The 14,730-nt window shown below is 38.2% G+C and overlaps 2 protein-coding genes across 3 annotated transcripts; one reads left to right on the forward strand and one right to left on the reverse strand.

Moving 5' to 3' along the window:
- The first annotated feature begins 3,512 nt into the window (after positions 1 to 3,512).
- On the forward strand, positions 3,513 to 10,187 carry LOC137747499 (pleiotropic drug resistance protein 1-like). Of its 2 annotated transcripts, XM_068487622.1 has the most exons (21): positions 3,513 to 4,117; positions 4,399 to 4,519; positions 4,696 to 4,784; positions 4,875 to 4,962; positions 5,041 to 5,200; positions 5,306 to 5,382; positions 5,464 to 5,517; positions 5,608 to 5,698; positions 5,785 to 6,086; positions 6,183 to 6,464; positions 6,541 to 6,857; positions 6,957 to 7,117; positions 7,223 to 7,326; positions 7,412 to 7,568; positions 7,647 to 8,449; positions 8,546 to 8,629; positions 8,725 to 8,858; positions 8,944 to 9,171; positions 9,265 to 9,436; positions 9,578 to 9,832; positions 9,916 to 10,187. In XM_068487622.1, the coding sequence occupies exons 1-21, from the start codon at positions 3,891 to 3,893 to the stop codon at positions 10,171 to 10,173; spliced, it is 4,164 nt and encodes a 1,387-aa protein (XP_068343723.1). In that variant the 5' UTR covers positions 3,513 to 3,890; the 3' UTR covers positions 10,174 to 10,187. The 2 variants fall into 2 exon arrangements, with proteins under 2 accessions (XP_068343723.1, XP_068343724.1); XM_068487623.1 differs by lacking the exon at positions 3,513 to 4,117 and having other exon boundaries at positions 4,214 to 4,519; positions 4,892 to 4,962.
- A 67-nt stretch (positions 10,188 to 10,254) lies between these two features.
- Positions 10,255 to 12,546, reverse strand: LOC137747500 (uncharacterized). The gene is made up of 2 exons (XM_068487624.1): positions 11,553 to 12,546; positions 10,255 to 11,052 (listed from the first exon to the last, which is right to left on the reverse strand). The coding sequence occupies exons 1-2, from the start codon at positions 12,147 to 12,149 to the stop codon at positions 10,690 to 10,692; spliced, it is 960 nt and encodes a 319-aa protein (XP_068343725.1). The 5' UTR covers positions 12,150 to 12,546; the 3' UTR covers positions 10,255 to 10,689.
- Positions 12,547 to 14,730: the final 2,184 nt, after the last annotated feature.

Below are 14,730 nucleotides of genomic sequence, written 5' to 3' on the forward strand. Positions count from 1 at the left end.
TACAACTATTACTCTTCGAGAAAAAACACAAGTACTTTTTTCAAACGATCACTTCTAAATCTATATAAAATGTCTCATCTTATTGAATGATTAGTCAATGTGTCAATTTATTTATTTATGTTTTTTTTCTTAAGAAACCTCAACGATACGAGAATAATTCTATTGAGTCAATTTAATCTATTCACATAGTTTCACGCGAGCCCTTTCGTATAGAAATTAAGTGAGTCTTTGAGAGAAGTCGACTCAATCATGATTTGCTGAAGTCTTATGATTTGGAATTCTACTATCATAATTAAGGGCGCGATTATTGTATCTTGTGAAACGTGTTAATCACACTACAGACTTTCCAATTGCTATTTCAAAGATAAGAGACAAAGACTTCAAGGCCATAAAAGTGTAAGAAAATTCAAAGTCTTCTCACAAAGAACAAAAATTGTAACAAAATTCAAAGTGAAGCTGAATGTGTAGGCAATCAGGAAAGAAACGTGAAGTTGAATGCGTGAACCACTCTTTCTTTGGGATAGACTTCAACACAAACTGTAAGAAAATTCAAAGTATTCCCAGACAAAGGACATCTCATATATTAATATATTATTTTTAGCTACACCACGTTAGAACTTGATTTTAATCGTATTTTGCTCTTATGGTTTAAAAGTAATCACTTTACTCCCTAAAACTCAAAGTTAGCTTCAATTTGCCCTTTGAGACTCGATTTTGTTCCTATTTTGCCCCTGAAACTTGAAAGTCGTCTCTATAAAACTTAAAATTTGCTCCACATTGCCTTAGATATGTTAATTTCTTATGCGTGTTTGATTTGGATAGCCAAGCTAATCAATTTCTATTTTATTTTTTTCATCTCTTTAACTTCTTTTAAACTTAATATTATCTAATTGTTAAATGTTAACGCATAATGGAGCTTTATAATCAAATTTATTGCACATATGGCATAGTTTTGTTGAGTGTTGGGTCCGACATATATTTTAGGAGGGCGACCTATAATTTTCATGCAGAAGAGAGAGTCCATAAGTCAAAGTGGAACGAATTTTAAGTTTTAAGAAGTAAAATAGTGACTTTTGAATTACAGGAGCAAAGTGAGATCAAAATGAAGATCAAGAATGCATAGCTAAAAATAAGTCTATATTAATCTTTATATATAAAGCCAACAACCCTTTTTGGGGTCACAAGTTTCACCAAAAAGTTTTGGACAAAAATGCCCCCAAAACAAAAAATTTCAAAAGCAACCCAAAATAATACACTAAATAATGCAGGGGTATTTTCGTCTTTTAATATTGTTTTTTTTTTATAATTAATTCTTTCTGTACAATTTTTTTATTTAGTATCTCACAATAGGTTAGCAATAATGTGATTCAATTAGTTGTTCATTAAATATTATTTTTTCTATTTTTAAACACATTTAAAACATCTTAAGAGGCTTGTAATGCCGGTTATAAAAATGATCTTTTGCATGCGCATAATAATGTGATTAAATTAGTTGTCAAATGACTGGTTTTTTTTTTGTTTTGGTTTTGAACAAAAGATATTATCTACACTAAGGGAGAGCGGATGAGCTTAGCCTCATAATGGGTAAATAATAATGTGATTCAATCAATTATTTATTAAATATTATTTTCTCTATTCTTAATGTAAATTCAATAGAATGTAGATGGAAATTGAAAGACCGATTTTGTCACATCCTAGTCTCGGCTCCACCGTAGCACGATATTATTCGTTTTGGGCCCCGGCCATGCCTTCATGGTTTTATTTCTGGGAACTCAGACGAGAACTTCCCAGGGGGGTCACCTATCATAGGATTGCTCTCGCCCGAACTCGCTTAACTTCAGAGTTCCGATGGAACCCGAAGCCAATGAGTTCCCAAAAAGCCTCGTGCTATAGGGAGGGAAGTATGTACATATAAGGCACATCACCTCCTCTCCGTTGATAGATGTGGGATCTTACAATCCACCCCTTCTTAGGGACCCGACGTCCTCATCAGCACACTCGCACCACACAGCAGAGTGCCTCTGATACCATTCTGTCACATCCTAGTCCCGGCTCCGCTGTAGCACTCTGTTGGTCGATGTGGGATCTTATAGATTTTATTATGTGAATTCAGCTGCTTTAATTGGTTTGTGAGGGTTTTTTCTAGCATGATCTAAAATTATTCATTTACTTCAAATTTTGACTTTCCTTTTGTCAATTTACGCATAAAAATACATTTAAAACGTGTAAGTTGCGCATAGCACGCCGTGATTTAAAAAAATATCTTATACACGCACGTAAGCGCATGTATGAAGTCTAGTTAGAAAAGAAACGTGAAATGAAATGCGCGTTCATGAAGGCTAATTAGAAATGAAACGTGAAATCGCGTGCATGTAGGCTAGTTAGAAAAGAAACGTGAAATGGAAGGGAACAGGGGAATTCGCCCAGCCATGGAGCTCAGCCAAGAAGGGAAAATGACGTCATGGGCTGCTATGGAGCGACTGCCTACGCGCTCGAGAGCAAGGAGATGTATTCTACTCGCGGAAGATCAAGAACACAATTGAGAGATTGATTTGAAAAAACATGGATTAGTAGAAAAGAAAAATGTTTTGGAGTGGCTAATCGAGATTAATAATCCAAACCAAGATGAAATATTAATAATCCCACGCTCTGCTCAGGGTCAAGGACCGCATGAACAGGTAATCTCAATATTCTTATGCATTTGAAGAAGAAATTTGACGACATATTGACAACTGTGATAATAAAAGAAAATTGTAACGATGATTTCTTAACTATTCAATTGGAGCGTTAGTTTTTCAATTTAAAAAATATGTGATCACTGATCATTTAGCTCATCAAAACGTGCAGCTATGGTCATTTCGTCAATTCCGTCAGAACTTCCTTCAAAATAGCTAAGGGTGGAAGGATTATTGTTACAATTGGGTTACAATAAAGGACCATTTCTTCAATTGGGTTAAAGTTGATGGACCATTTCTCTAATTTTCTCATTTTGTTTTCCATATTTTCCCCTTGAATTAGCATCATGTGTGTGGCACGTGGCTCATTTTGACAGAAAGTTTAATGAAGTTGACGAAAATGATCATAACTGCACGTTTTGATGAGTTAAGGAACCAATAGTCATAGATTTTTAGTCAAGAGATCATTGCTCCAATTCTATTAAAATTTGAAAGATCGTTGCTACAATTTTCTAGTAACAATAATATCACCGTATTGCTAGCATATCGATAGGGTTTTAAATTTTTATATAATATATATATTTCGGTTTAGGGCTTAGGTAAAATAGGATATAAAATAATTTATTTCAAATTTCAATGCGAGTTTGATTCATATTCTTGTTAACTCATTGTAAGATTAAACTTACCCATTCCGCTTTTTTTTTTATAAAGTCGTTTGTTAAATAAATAAACTCAAGGCATTTTAGTAATTATAATGATTTCTATTCTAATTCATATGAATTAGCGAACAATTTATATAGAATCTATATCAATTCTATTCCAATTATACAAATTTTTTTTAAGTAACTTCATTAGAAATCCAATCCTGACTGTTCTTCGTCCCAACTCTTTATCAATTCAAATTCTCCCACTTTAATTATAAATGAATAAACGAGACATCCCACCAACTTTATAATTCTCCAGTATTCGTGTTCTCCTAATTAGGATTTAATTCCGTATTTTTAATCCCCACAAATCGCAATATTCTTGACCTGTGTTCGAAAATCCATTAAAATGGCTTCCGTCAGGCTTTTACTCTTTGTCTTTTGCTCGCCGTAAAAAGCAGGGAGACGTTTTCCTACTTGTTTTGGTCAACGAATACAAAAAAGAGAGAGAACAGCCACGAAGCTCAGCCAAGAAGAGCAGCCAAACTCCTCCTCCGAGTCGAATCGGAAAATGACGTCATGGGCTGCTTTAGAGCGACTGCCGACGCGCTCGAGAGCAAGGAGAGGTATTCTGCTCGCGGAAGATCAAGAACACAACAGAGAGATTGATGTGAAGGAACTTGGATTAGTAGAAAGGAAAAACGTTTTGGAGAGGCTTATCCAGATTAATAATTCAAACCAAGATGAAACTAGTAATAATCCCACGTTCTTGCTCAAGCTCAAGGACCGCATGAACAGGTAATCTCAATATTCTTATGCATTTGAAGAAGAAATTTCACGACATATTGACAACTGTAATAATATCGACGACATATCAGCATTTCGATAGGGTTTTAAATTTATAATATGTACTTTTCGGTTTAGGGTTTAGTATTTAGAATAAAATATAATATATACTGATATAACTTAGAAAAGTTGTTCTTGTCACTCTGAAAAATATCATTTTCACTTGTTCACATGTGGTTTGGTTTTGGCGGGTTTTGAATTTTTTTCTGTGCGTTTGTAAATAAATTATGCAGAGTTGGACTTGAATTTCCAACAACTGAGGTGCGGTTCGAGCATTTGAACGTTGAAGCAGAAGCTCACGTAGGAAGCAGGGCATCGCTTTCAATCCTCAACTTCTCCCTTAATATCTTAGAGGTAATGTAATTAATCACTAAAAAAAGACGGTGAGTATTCGGAGCTAATAGAAAACTTGACACAAAACCGAGTATACAATCGACCTCACTTAGTTGGATAAAGCTTTGTTTTAGTTTTATGTACGCATGTGTGTATTGAAACTAACCCTTTTTCTCTCTCTGAATTTGAATTTGAAGGGGTTCCTGAAATGCTTTCACATTCTTACAAGTAAGAAGAAGCCAGTGTCGATCCTCCACGATGCAAGTGGGATTATCAAGCCAAGAAGGTGATTAATTAGACACGATCAAAATCTTCAAACTGCGTCTGCATTGCGTTTTTCGTGCATATTAATCGTGTTATGGTCTGATTTCTGCAGAATGACACTTCTTTTAGGGCCCCCGGGCTCTGGAAAGACCACATTACTATTGGCATTGGCCGGAAAACTTAGCAAACACCATCTAAAAGTAAGCGTACATACATCATACTTATTTCACTTTTCACCATTTGATTTAATGTAACGTAACTGGTGACTTAACTATTAGCTTTCGGGGAGAGTTACATACAACGGACAAGGGATGGAGGAGTTTGTGCCGCAGAGGGCGGCAGCTTATGTTAGCCAACACGATCTCCACTTACCGGAATTGACAGTGAGGGAAACACTGGCTTTTTCAGCGAGATGTCATGGTGTTGGGCCGCGCTATGGTACGCTACTCTCTCTAGCTTAAAGTACCCTCAATTGATTTAGTTTTAAATAAATCTTGAATCTCGATTAAGTTATTAATTATTTGCATTTGGTAAACAATTCAGAATTGTTGGTAGAATTATTGAGAAGAGAGAAGGCTGCAAATGTCATGCCGGATCTTGATCTTGATCTAATCATGAAGGTATGAACATAGTTTGCACTTGTTCCTTGAAGTAGCATTCCGATTTTCCAGAACTTATTGATTAAGCTTCTTTTTTCGCAGGCAGCGGTACTAGAAGGACGGGAAGCCAATACAGTTACAGACTTAATACTCAAGGTACGTCCCTTCCATTCGTCCACGTTAATGCCTTGCATAAATAAAGATACTATCTTGTTAATAACTGTTTTTGCTAATACAACTTTTCAGGTTTTGAGACTGGAAGCTTGTGCTGACACCGTTGTAGGGGACGAAATGACCAGAGGCATATCTGGTGGACAAAAAAAGCGAGTCACGACAGGTAGAGCTAGCGTAGAAATTGTAGTGAATTAGGTTGATTCAAGTAAAAAAATTGTTATTTAAATTCTGGCCAACCATTACTTACAGGGGAGATGCTAGTCGGACCAGAAGGAGTACTTTTTATGGATGAGATATCGACTGGTCTGGACAGTTCTACAACATTTCAAATAGTGAATTCGCTGCGTCATTGTGTCTACATCCTCAATGGAACTGCATTAATCGCTCTCCTGCAGCCAGCACCGGAGACGTATGATCTTTTCGATGACATAATTCTCCTCTCGGATGGATACATTGTGTATCAAGGTCCCTGCGAGAATGTGATCGAGTTCTTTGAGCACATGGGATTCAAATGTCCCCAGAGGAAAGGAGTCGCCGATTTCTTACAAGAAGTAAGTTAACATAACTCACTCTTATAACGATTGACATGCATATATATCTCCTCCGACTAATCCAACTATTATTTTTGTTTTCCTCTTCGATTATAGGTGACATCAAGGAAAGACCAAGAGCAATACTGGGTCTATAGAGATAAGCCTCATGGCTTTGTAACTCCCAAAGAGTTTTCTGAAGCAATGAATTCGTTTCACATTGGTCAAAAACTCAGCGATGAGCTTGCTATTCCATTTAACAAGTCTGAAGGCCACCCTTTGGATTTAACAACTAAGAAGTACGGTGCTAGCAACAAGGAACTGTTAAAAGCTTGTATGGACAGACAAATTATTCTTATGAAGCGGAATAAATTCGTCTACGTTTTCAAATTGGTGCAGGTATATAAGTCTGGCATTATATAACCCTCCCTAAGTCCCCCACCCCAATGAAATTCATTAAATGCCTGTATTTCAGCTTATTGTAGCTGCTTTTGTAACGACGACGTTATTCCTACGCACTGAGATGCACCGGAATACAGCAGCAGATGGTGGAATTTATATGGGAGCTATGTTCTTTACACTGCTATCAATCATGTTCAATGGGTTTGCGGAGCTGCACATGACTGTTGAGAGACTTCCGGCCTTTTACAAGCAAAGGGACGATTTGTTCTATCCAGCTTGGGTGTATACTCTACCTCAATGGATGATACGGATCCCTATGACATTTGTGGAAGTCTCCATTTGGATGCTCATCACTTACTATCCCATCGGTTATGATCCAAGCTTCGCAAGGTGATTGACTGAAAAACAGAAACATATTCCAATAAGATTTTTATGCATTGGTTTATATATGAAATCTAATTATGAAATTTTGCTAACTTGCTGTAACAGGTTTTTGAAGCAGTTCCTTGTGCTAGCGAGCATTAGCCAGATGGCAAATGGACTTTTTCGATTGATAGGGGTAGTAGGAAGGAACATAACTGCTGCAAATACATTCGGGTTTGTTGCTTTCCTCGTCATTCTTGGTCTGAGCGGCTTTGTTTTACCACGAGGTTGATCTTTGATACTTTAGTCTCATGTATTATAACTAAGTTAATACGGTGCTAGTTTATATCTTTATGTTCTGGTGGATGGACTGATTTAGCTTTCTATGGCAGACGATATGAACAAGTGGACGTTGTGGGGATATTATCTCTCACCGTTCACATACGGACTGAATGCAATGGCTGTAAATGAATTTCTGGGAAAAAGTTGGAGACATGTAAGTAACGACTCTATGACTGAGCCAACGTATTGTTTAGAAAAATGTTAATTGGCAAATTAATGTGTGTAAATGTGTATTGTAGGTTCCTGCAAACTCAGCAGAAGCGTTAGGAGTTATAGTCTTGAAGTCTCAAGGAGTATCTCCAGAAGCACGTTGGTATTGGATTGGAGTGGCAGCTTTGATCGGATTTACTCTTCTATTCAACTTCCTTTTCACGTTTGCACTTGAGTATCTTGATCGTAAGAACCAACTAACCTAGACATTTTTTGTTCTGTCTTCTTAAATGTTTATGTACTGAAATTTTGCTACATGTACAGCATTTGAAGAGCCCCGTGCAGCATCAGAAGTGTCCAATGAGGCTTTGACTGCGGTATCAGAGGGAAGCAACATGGAAGCCAATAGTACAAAGAGGCAGCGCGGAATGGTTCTGCCTTTTCAACCTCTTTCGGTTACTTTTAATGAAATACGATATGCGATTGACATGCCTCATGAAAAGAAAGTTCAAGGCATAAGTAATGAAGGCTTCCGGAAAGAAATTCTCAAGGGTGTGAGTGGAACTTTTAGGCCAGCAGTCTTGACAGCCCTAATGGGTATTAGTGGCGCAGGTAAAACCACTCTACTGGATGTTTTGGCAGGTAGGAAAACCAGTGGACATATCAAGGGTAGCATCACAATATCCGGATATCCAAAAAACCAAGACACATTTGCTCGCGTAACAGGATACTGCGAGCAAACAGATATCCACTCTCCTCATGTTGCAGTGTACGAGTCTTTGGTTTACTCTGCATGGCTCCGGTTACCCCCTGAGGTTGATTCCCGCAGCAGAAGGATGTTCATCGAGGAAGTAATGGAGCTTGTGGAATTGACTCCAATACGCAACGCACTTGTTGGATTGCCTGGTGTGAATGGTCTCTCAACGGAGCAGCGCAAAAGGCTAACAATTGCGGTAGAGCTTGTTGCCAACCCATCCATCATATTTATGGATGAGCCGACCTCTGGCCTTGATGCCAGGGCAGCAGCAATTGTAATGAGAACGGTGAGAAATACAGTGGACACTGGGAGGACCGTAGTCTGCACCATCCACCAGCCAAGCATTGATATATTCGATGCTTTCGATGAGGTGATGATCACAATCCCTTTTTATGCTTTAGAGTTACATGGATATTATGCTGTTCAATGTTACAAGAACTTGAATATACTCGATTTTCTGTTGCAGATGCTCCTCTTGAAAGAGGGAGGCGAAGAAATATACGTTGGCCCTTTAGGCCACCATTCTTCCAAGTTGATCGAATACTTTGAGGTTAGGATTATACATAAATCAAACACACTGTACATGCCATATTTTCTGCTCAACTGCTGCTACTAACATAGATGGTATATTATTTAACCAATTAGGGGATTAATGGAGTTCCAAAAATAAAGGATGGTTACAATCCGGCAACATGGATGTTGGAGGTTACTTCTGCAGCACAAGAAGCAGCGCTCGGGGTTAATTTCGCTGAAATATACAAGAACTCAGAAATATACGGGTAAGAGATTGATAAAAGCTCAGATAATAATATTTCTTCACATCTGTTTCAGCTACTAATACTATATATGTTAATGTTTCATTAGGAGAAACAAGGCCTTGATCAAGGAGCTAAGCACCCCTGCACCAAATTCGAAAGACTTGTACTTCCCGTCACAATATTCTCAATCGTTCTTTACCCAGTGTCGAGCTTGCTTATGGAAGCAACACATATCATATTGGCGAAACCCGCAATATAGTGCAATGAAGCTGTTTTACACAGCTATGATGGCTTTACTCTTTGGAATAATTTTCTGGGATCTTGGCACCAAAAGGTAATAATATAGTCAGACGTAAGCGTGGCCTAAACCTTGTGTGTAATCTCCTTGTCCTTAATTTGGCTGATTAAATTTTCTCTTGGAATACAGGAAAAGGGAAAGAGATCTTCTTAACGCAATCGGTTCAATGTATGCTGCTGTTCTCTTCATTGGGATACAAAACTCCTTAGCAGTGCAGCCAGTCGTAGGCATCGAGAGGATGGTATCTTACAGAGAAAGGGCTGCTGGGATGTACTCGGCGTTTCCATTTGCCTTCGGACAGGTATATGTTTACCAAGTTATATGTATGGTGAGACCGCACGTGAGGGAGAGCGTCAGCTTGATCTACATTGTATAGCATTTGTGGCCGGAACCAACTTAATTCTGCGGAATCTCATGACCAAATTCCATCGATGTATTGCAGGCCGTCATTGAGATTCCATACACGTTGATCCAAACTATCATCTACGGAGTTATAGTGTACACAATGGTCGGATTTGAGTGGACGGTCAGCAAATTCTTTTTGTATCTCTTCTTCATGTGCTTCACCTTCTTGTACTTCACCTTCCATGGCATGATGGCAGTGGCCATCACTCCCAATAACACCATCTCTATCGTTGTTTCATCCGCCTTCTATCCGCTATGGAACGTTATTTCCGGATATCTCATTCCCAAAACAGTAAGCTCTCGCATGTCTACGATCACTAAATCTTTTAATGCCAATCTTCTGAGTGTACTTACTCTCTGTTTTGATTGTGACAGAGAATTCCAATATGGTGGAGATGGTTCTACTGGATTAGCCCGACATCATGGAGCTTGTACGGCTTGTTTTCTTCACAATTTGGAGGCATCACGGACAGACTTGATTCCGGCGAAACTGTGGATGAATTTATGAGGTCTTATTTTGGGTATAGGAACGACTTTGTAGGCATTGTTGCAACTGTGTTAGTCGGATTTTCACTGCTATTTGTTTTCGTCTTTGCCTTAGGAATCAAAAAATTGAACTACCAAAAGAGATGAAACGATCTTTGTACAAGTAATTTTTTCGATATACGATATGAAAATTCGAATATTTCTACTTTTTCTTATTACAAGAGAAAATTCTCCTAATAAACTTTGGAATTGACATCCTCAACGAATCGAATAGAAATTTGAATGTATCAATCCATCAGTAAAGATCAGTTAACGAAAAATCATTTTACAATTAAAAGCCTTCAAGGGCACACTGCAACGTGCCGACCAACACATGTAGATAAATCCGGTTGAGCTCAACGAGCAGCTTCTTCTGAACCGATCTCCTTTCAATGTATTGACGGAGTGTTTCCCGAAATAGCTTGCCCTCAACCACCATGGCCAACGCACGTTACAGACTGCAGGCGCCCGCTGTGTTACATTGATATCTGTTGGACCATTGTCTAATTTATCTGACAGTATCATGTATGACTAGTCCGTCTTCAGAAAATTATATACAAACCAACCACGATATGGTAGTTTGGTTCTGTTTCTCGCGGCAAAGCCTAAGGTATGAAGAACATGTTAACCCAATTTGGTGCAGTGTGCATCTGTACCATGCAGCGTGCAATGATTGTAACCCACACCCTTCAGGAAATTTCGAATCTCTCTTGCACTGCTATTGCTTGCTCGCAGCAGCCGCTCATCTTCCTCGTAGATTATATAGGGTGCTTCTCCAGCCTTTCTTGACAGTAACTTGGAAGCTCCTTTCAGCACATGATATTCCCAACCTTGCACATCAATTTTGAGCAGGAGAACAGGCTCTGTTTCCCGGATCACTTCATCGAGAGGGATGGTTCTTACTTGAACTGCCACTTCTTCGTTATTCTTGAAAGCCAACCTTGCGCCAGTCGCTGAAATAGCACTGTTGTCCATCCGACCAACCAACTGGTAACAAAAGCAGGATTCACATAAGAAACGCAACAGACTGAAGATTATCACAGCATTACAAATCTACATTATTTTGGAGAGCATATTATCTAATACAAACCAAACAACAATGCCGTACATAGGATTTTCGCTGTGCTAATTGAATTCCGTTCTGCAGCCTCTCGATTCATCCCATCACATATTCAACTAAAGGCAATACGTGATCACAATTCACTCAAAAGCACATCTGAGGTTCCATGGATTCATTTGCACCATCAATTCAACCCATCACGTACTATAGCACGTTATTATATTTTCGCAATCTAATTAGTCCGACTACGAAACAGACGTCGTGCACAGAGAATTTCTGCCCCCGAAATGCCGTCCTATGTATTCCCTCAAATGGCAAAGTTTCATATTTACTCATCTTCAATCATTTGAAATTCATTTCACATACAAACAAAATTTATAGCTAACAAAAGCACAAAACTTTAAATCAAAATTGCAAAAAGGGGTACCTTGTGGAAGGTAATATTGCCAGGGCGGTCCGAGGCGGCGGCCTCGAACACCGTTACCAAATCCCCCACACGATTCAAGTAAATCCCATCACAAATCCTCTGCAAATTTTCGAAAACCGGCTCAAAAGCAAGCACCTGAAAACCCATGACGGCGGCGGCGAAGCTGGCCATGCCGACATTGGCACCGACGTCCACCACCAGTCCGTTGTCCCTCCCTTCCCCTTTGAATTTCTCGAGAACTCCCTGAATCGTGGCCGAGATATCGGGCCTCCGAAACGGCTTCCCCTTGAGGAATCGGACGATGTTCTTGTGGGGCTTCTCCGGCAAGCTGCCCAAATCGGCGAGCGAGTAGATGAAGGGATAGCGGAGCCCTTCAACGACGTTGGCGATGACGGGGTACGCCTGCGGGCACTCCTCGCAATTGAACGGCGGGATTCGGTAGATCGGAAGATTGGTTCGGATGGTGGGGTCGTTGGCGGCGGGGGTGGCGGAAGGGCGGGTGGCGAAAAAGAAGAAGATGAAGATGAGGACGATAGTTGCAGAGAAGAGGAACACAAGGGGTCTCATGGGTTTGTCTCTTTTCCAAGCATTAGCCATTGGAAATTGGTGGGAAAAAGTTTGGGTTTTTAATTTCCCGAGAAAATGCGTGACTTTCTCGGAAAATGGGTATTTTCCGGGAAAGTTTTAGGATTTGGATCTGTTTGCAGTGGCTTTGCTGTTGTAGAAGGTTTTCTGGGGAGAGAGTGTTCGAACTTCAACTCTCAACAGTACACAGAGTGAAGGTTCAGCGACTTTTCTCTTATGGGTTCTGATTTTGGACCGTTGGATCAGATGGGTGGCTAAAATTGAATCTTTCTAGGATTTTCTTAGTAAAGTTGCAGACTTTCTGGGCTTTTCTCAGGAAAATGTTGAATTTTGGCTGATTTGGGATGCATGAGTGAGAACCCAGATCTGGATGGAAGTGAAGGGAGAGGAAACCAATCACTTTTTGTATTAGTTTTGATAACTGTTCTTGAAAACAGTTTTTGGAAACAGAACCAAAATGTTCTAAACTAGTAAGGAAATTAAGTTGCTCTGTTAAGTTGTTTTTCCAAAAACCCTATTTTTGGGTAGAGAAAATGGTTTTTGACAACTCAGCCAGAGATGTGTTAAGCTTGTTTGTGTGATACTCGAATCCTTGCTAAAACCCTTTTTATGGCCAAAAATTTGATTTTTTAAGATGGAAAACAGTTTTTGGCAACTCACTCAAAGATGTGCTAAACTTGTTTTTGTTATGTTTTTATTTCGTTTTTTACTTTGTTTTTGTTATGATTTTTAGAATTTAATAGTATTTTATTTTGTTTGTAAACGAGAAGTCTAAGTTTTGAATTATATTAATAACAAATTTGATACTTAATTATCATGATTATCTAATTTGAGTTAGTTCAGTCCAAATTATACATCTTGAAATATAATATCGTTATAATAAAAGAAAATCATCATGCATTAAACTAGCCCAAAAGGGCATACACGCTGACAAGGCCGAGCAAAAGAAACCCGAACATAATAGTTCGAGATATATTTTGTAATATGTCGGAAACACAGCTCGATAAATTCTATTTCCAACTAATTGTACTATTATCATTGACATACCAAGTAATGTTCATGCCACACTAAAAAATCTCTTGTACTCATGGATAGATTTTCCAAAGTGCCTGAAAAACATGGTGGTACACCACGTGTCGTCATTGTACAAGTAGTGAAATACTTGTGTTAAAAGATTAACAACTTGAAAAATAAAACTTTTCTCTACTTATATAATGACATGTAATATATCACCCGTGTTTCGAGCACAATGAAAAATCTCTAATACTCATGAGGGATTTAGTGAGGTTCCACTTTGGCTAAAAGCCACCCTTCATGATTACACCCTATTACCCTAAATATCGATTATTTGGTTGATGTTTGTGATGAAATGGTATGGAATGGAAGCCACTTTAAAAAGAAAAAACTTAACAAAACAACTTTTTTTTTTTTGCTTTCTTTGAACAATTTGTTAACAAATTTTCTAGCTAACCATTCAATCTCAACATGCAGTTTTCAGCCGTTGGATTCGAAGCATGGAAACTAGAACTGGAGAAGGTTCTTTTGTTTTCTAATTGAGAAAGGAACGACGGCAACCATTTAATCGGAATTACCGTTGAATAGTTAAGCTAATATGTTAAAGAAAAAATAAAAACGAAATGAAAAGAAAAACAAATAAGGTAGCAGTTAAATCACATGTTGTGCATGGAAGATGTGTAATTTGGACGTCTTTCACAATCGTAACATAAATGCATGTGTAATAACTTAATACATTATTAAACATCTCCAAAAGCAGAAAATTATAAGGAAAATTAATAAAAATGATTTGAAAATTTTAAATTTTAACGATAAGAATAAAATAAAGAGTAAAATGAATATTATCAAGATTGATTTTTTAATATAAAAACGTAATTTTTTGTTAAAATAAATAATAACGATAGTATTTCGTTAAAGTTTCCAAAATTATAAGCTAACTTTTCTAATTAATCTGAGCCCCGGAGAGAATCACAGTCCGTGTTAAATGCAGACGGTGAAGTTTCTGTTGCGTAATAACAGCAGCACTAGCGAGGTTCATTTCGTAAATAGCTCTCAAATCCATGTCTTAACAGAAGGGTGAGAAGGGATAACGTGCTGACTTAAGCTCCGGAGAGAAGCCCCAACACTGATGGAATTCACATTTCTGCCTCTCACAATGTGCGTATCACTAGTGCAGTCAAAGTCTCAATTTTTTCTTTTTTTTTTTACTTTCTGGGCAAAAAAAATTACTCGTTAATTGACATTGGCACGAAATTAGTGATGTTATTATCAGGTGATGATTGTGTTTCCATTGGAGACCACATATCCACTAATCAACTCCGGTGTTAAATGTGGGTCAGGTCCGATCACAGAATCAAGTAAGAATTTCTCTAATATTATTTCCTCGACAGTATTGACTTTCAGACTCCTCTTTCTTCGCTCCTCCTTGTTTTTCCGTCCTTTGGATTGAATCAGAGAATCAAGGGATTGAAAAAGATGAGTGCATGAGAAAACGGCCGTGTGAAAATCACTATCAGCCGATTACTTACATGGAAAGCTCAGTGTTTATCCTTTTTTTTTTTTTAGTACATCGATATTT

The sequence above is a fragment of the Pyrus communis genome, chromosome 10 (assembly GCF_963583255.1).
Source record: "Pyrus communis chromosome 10, drPyrComm1.1, whole genome shotgun sequence".
Lineage (NCBI taxonomy): Eukaryota > Viridiplantae > Streptophyta > Magnoliopsida > Rosales > Rosaceae > Pyrus > Pyrus communis.

What these genes read in the sequence shown, in the direction of transcription:
- LOC137747499 (XM_068487622.1), top strand. Translation starts at nt 3,891, where the DNA reads ATGACGTCATGGGCTGCTTTAGAGCGACTGCCGACGCGCTCGAGAGCA. An exon ending in ATCTTGATCTAATCATGAAG is followed by an intron (nt 5,383 to 5,463) that starts GTATGAACATAG and finishes CTTTTTTCGCAG; the next exon opens with GCAGCGGTACTAGAAGGACG. An exon ending in ACGTTTTCAAATTGGTGCAG is followed by an intron (nt 6,465 to 6,540) that starts GTATATAAGTCT and finishes CCTGTATTTCAG; the next exon opens with CTTATTGTAGCTGCTTTTGT.
- LOC137747500 (XM_068487624.1), bottom strand. Translation starts at nt 12,149, where the DNA reads ATGGCTAATGCTTGGAAAAGAGACAAACCCATGAGACCCCTTGTGTTC. An exon ending in GCAATATTACCTTCCACAAG is followed by an intron (nt 11,053 to 11,552) that starts GTACCCCTTTTT and finishes TTTTGTTACCAG; the next exon opens with TTGGTTGGTCGGATGGACAA.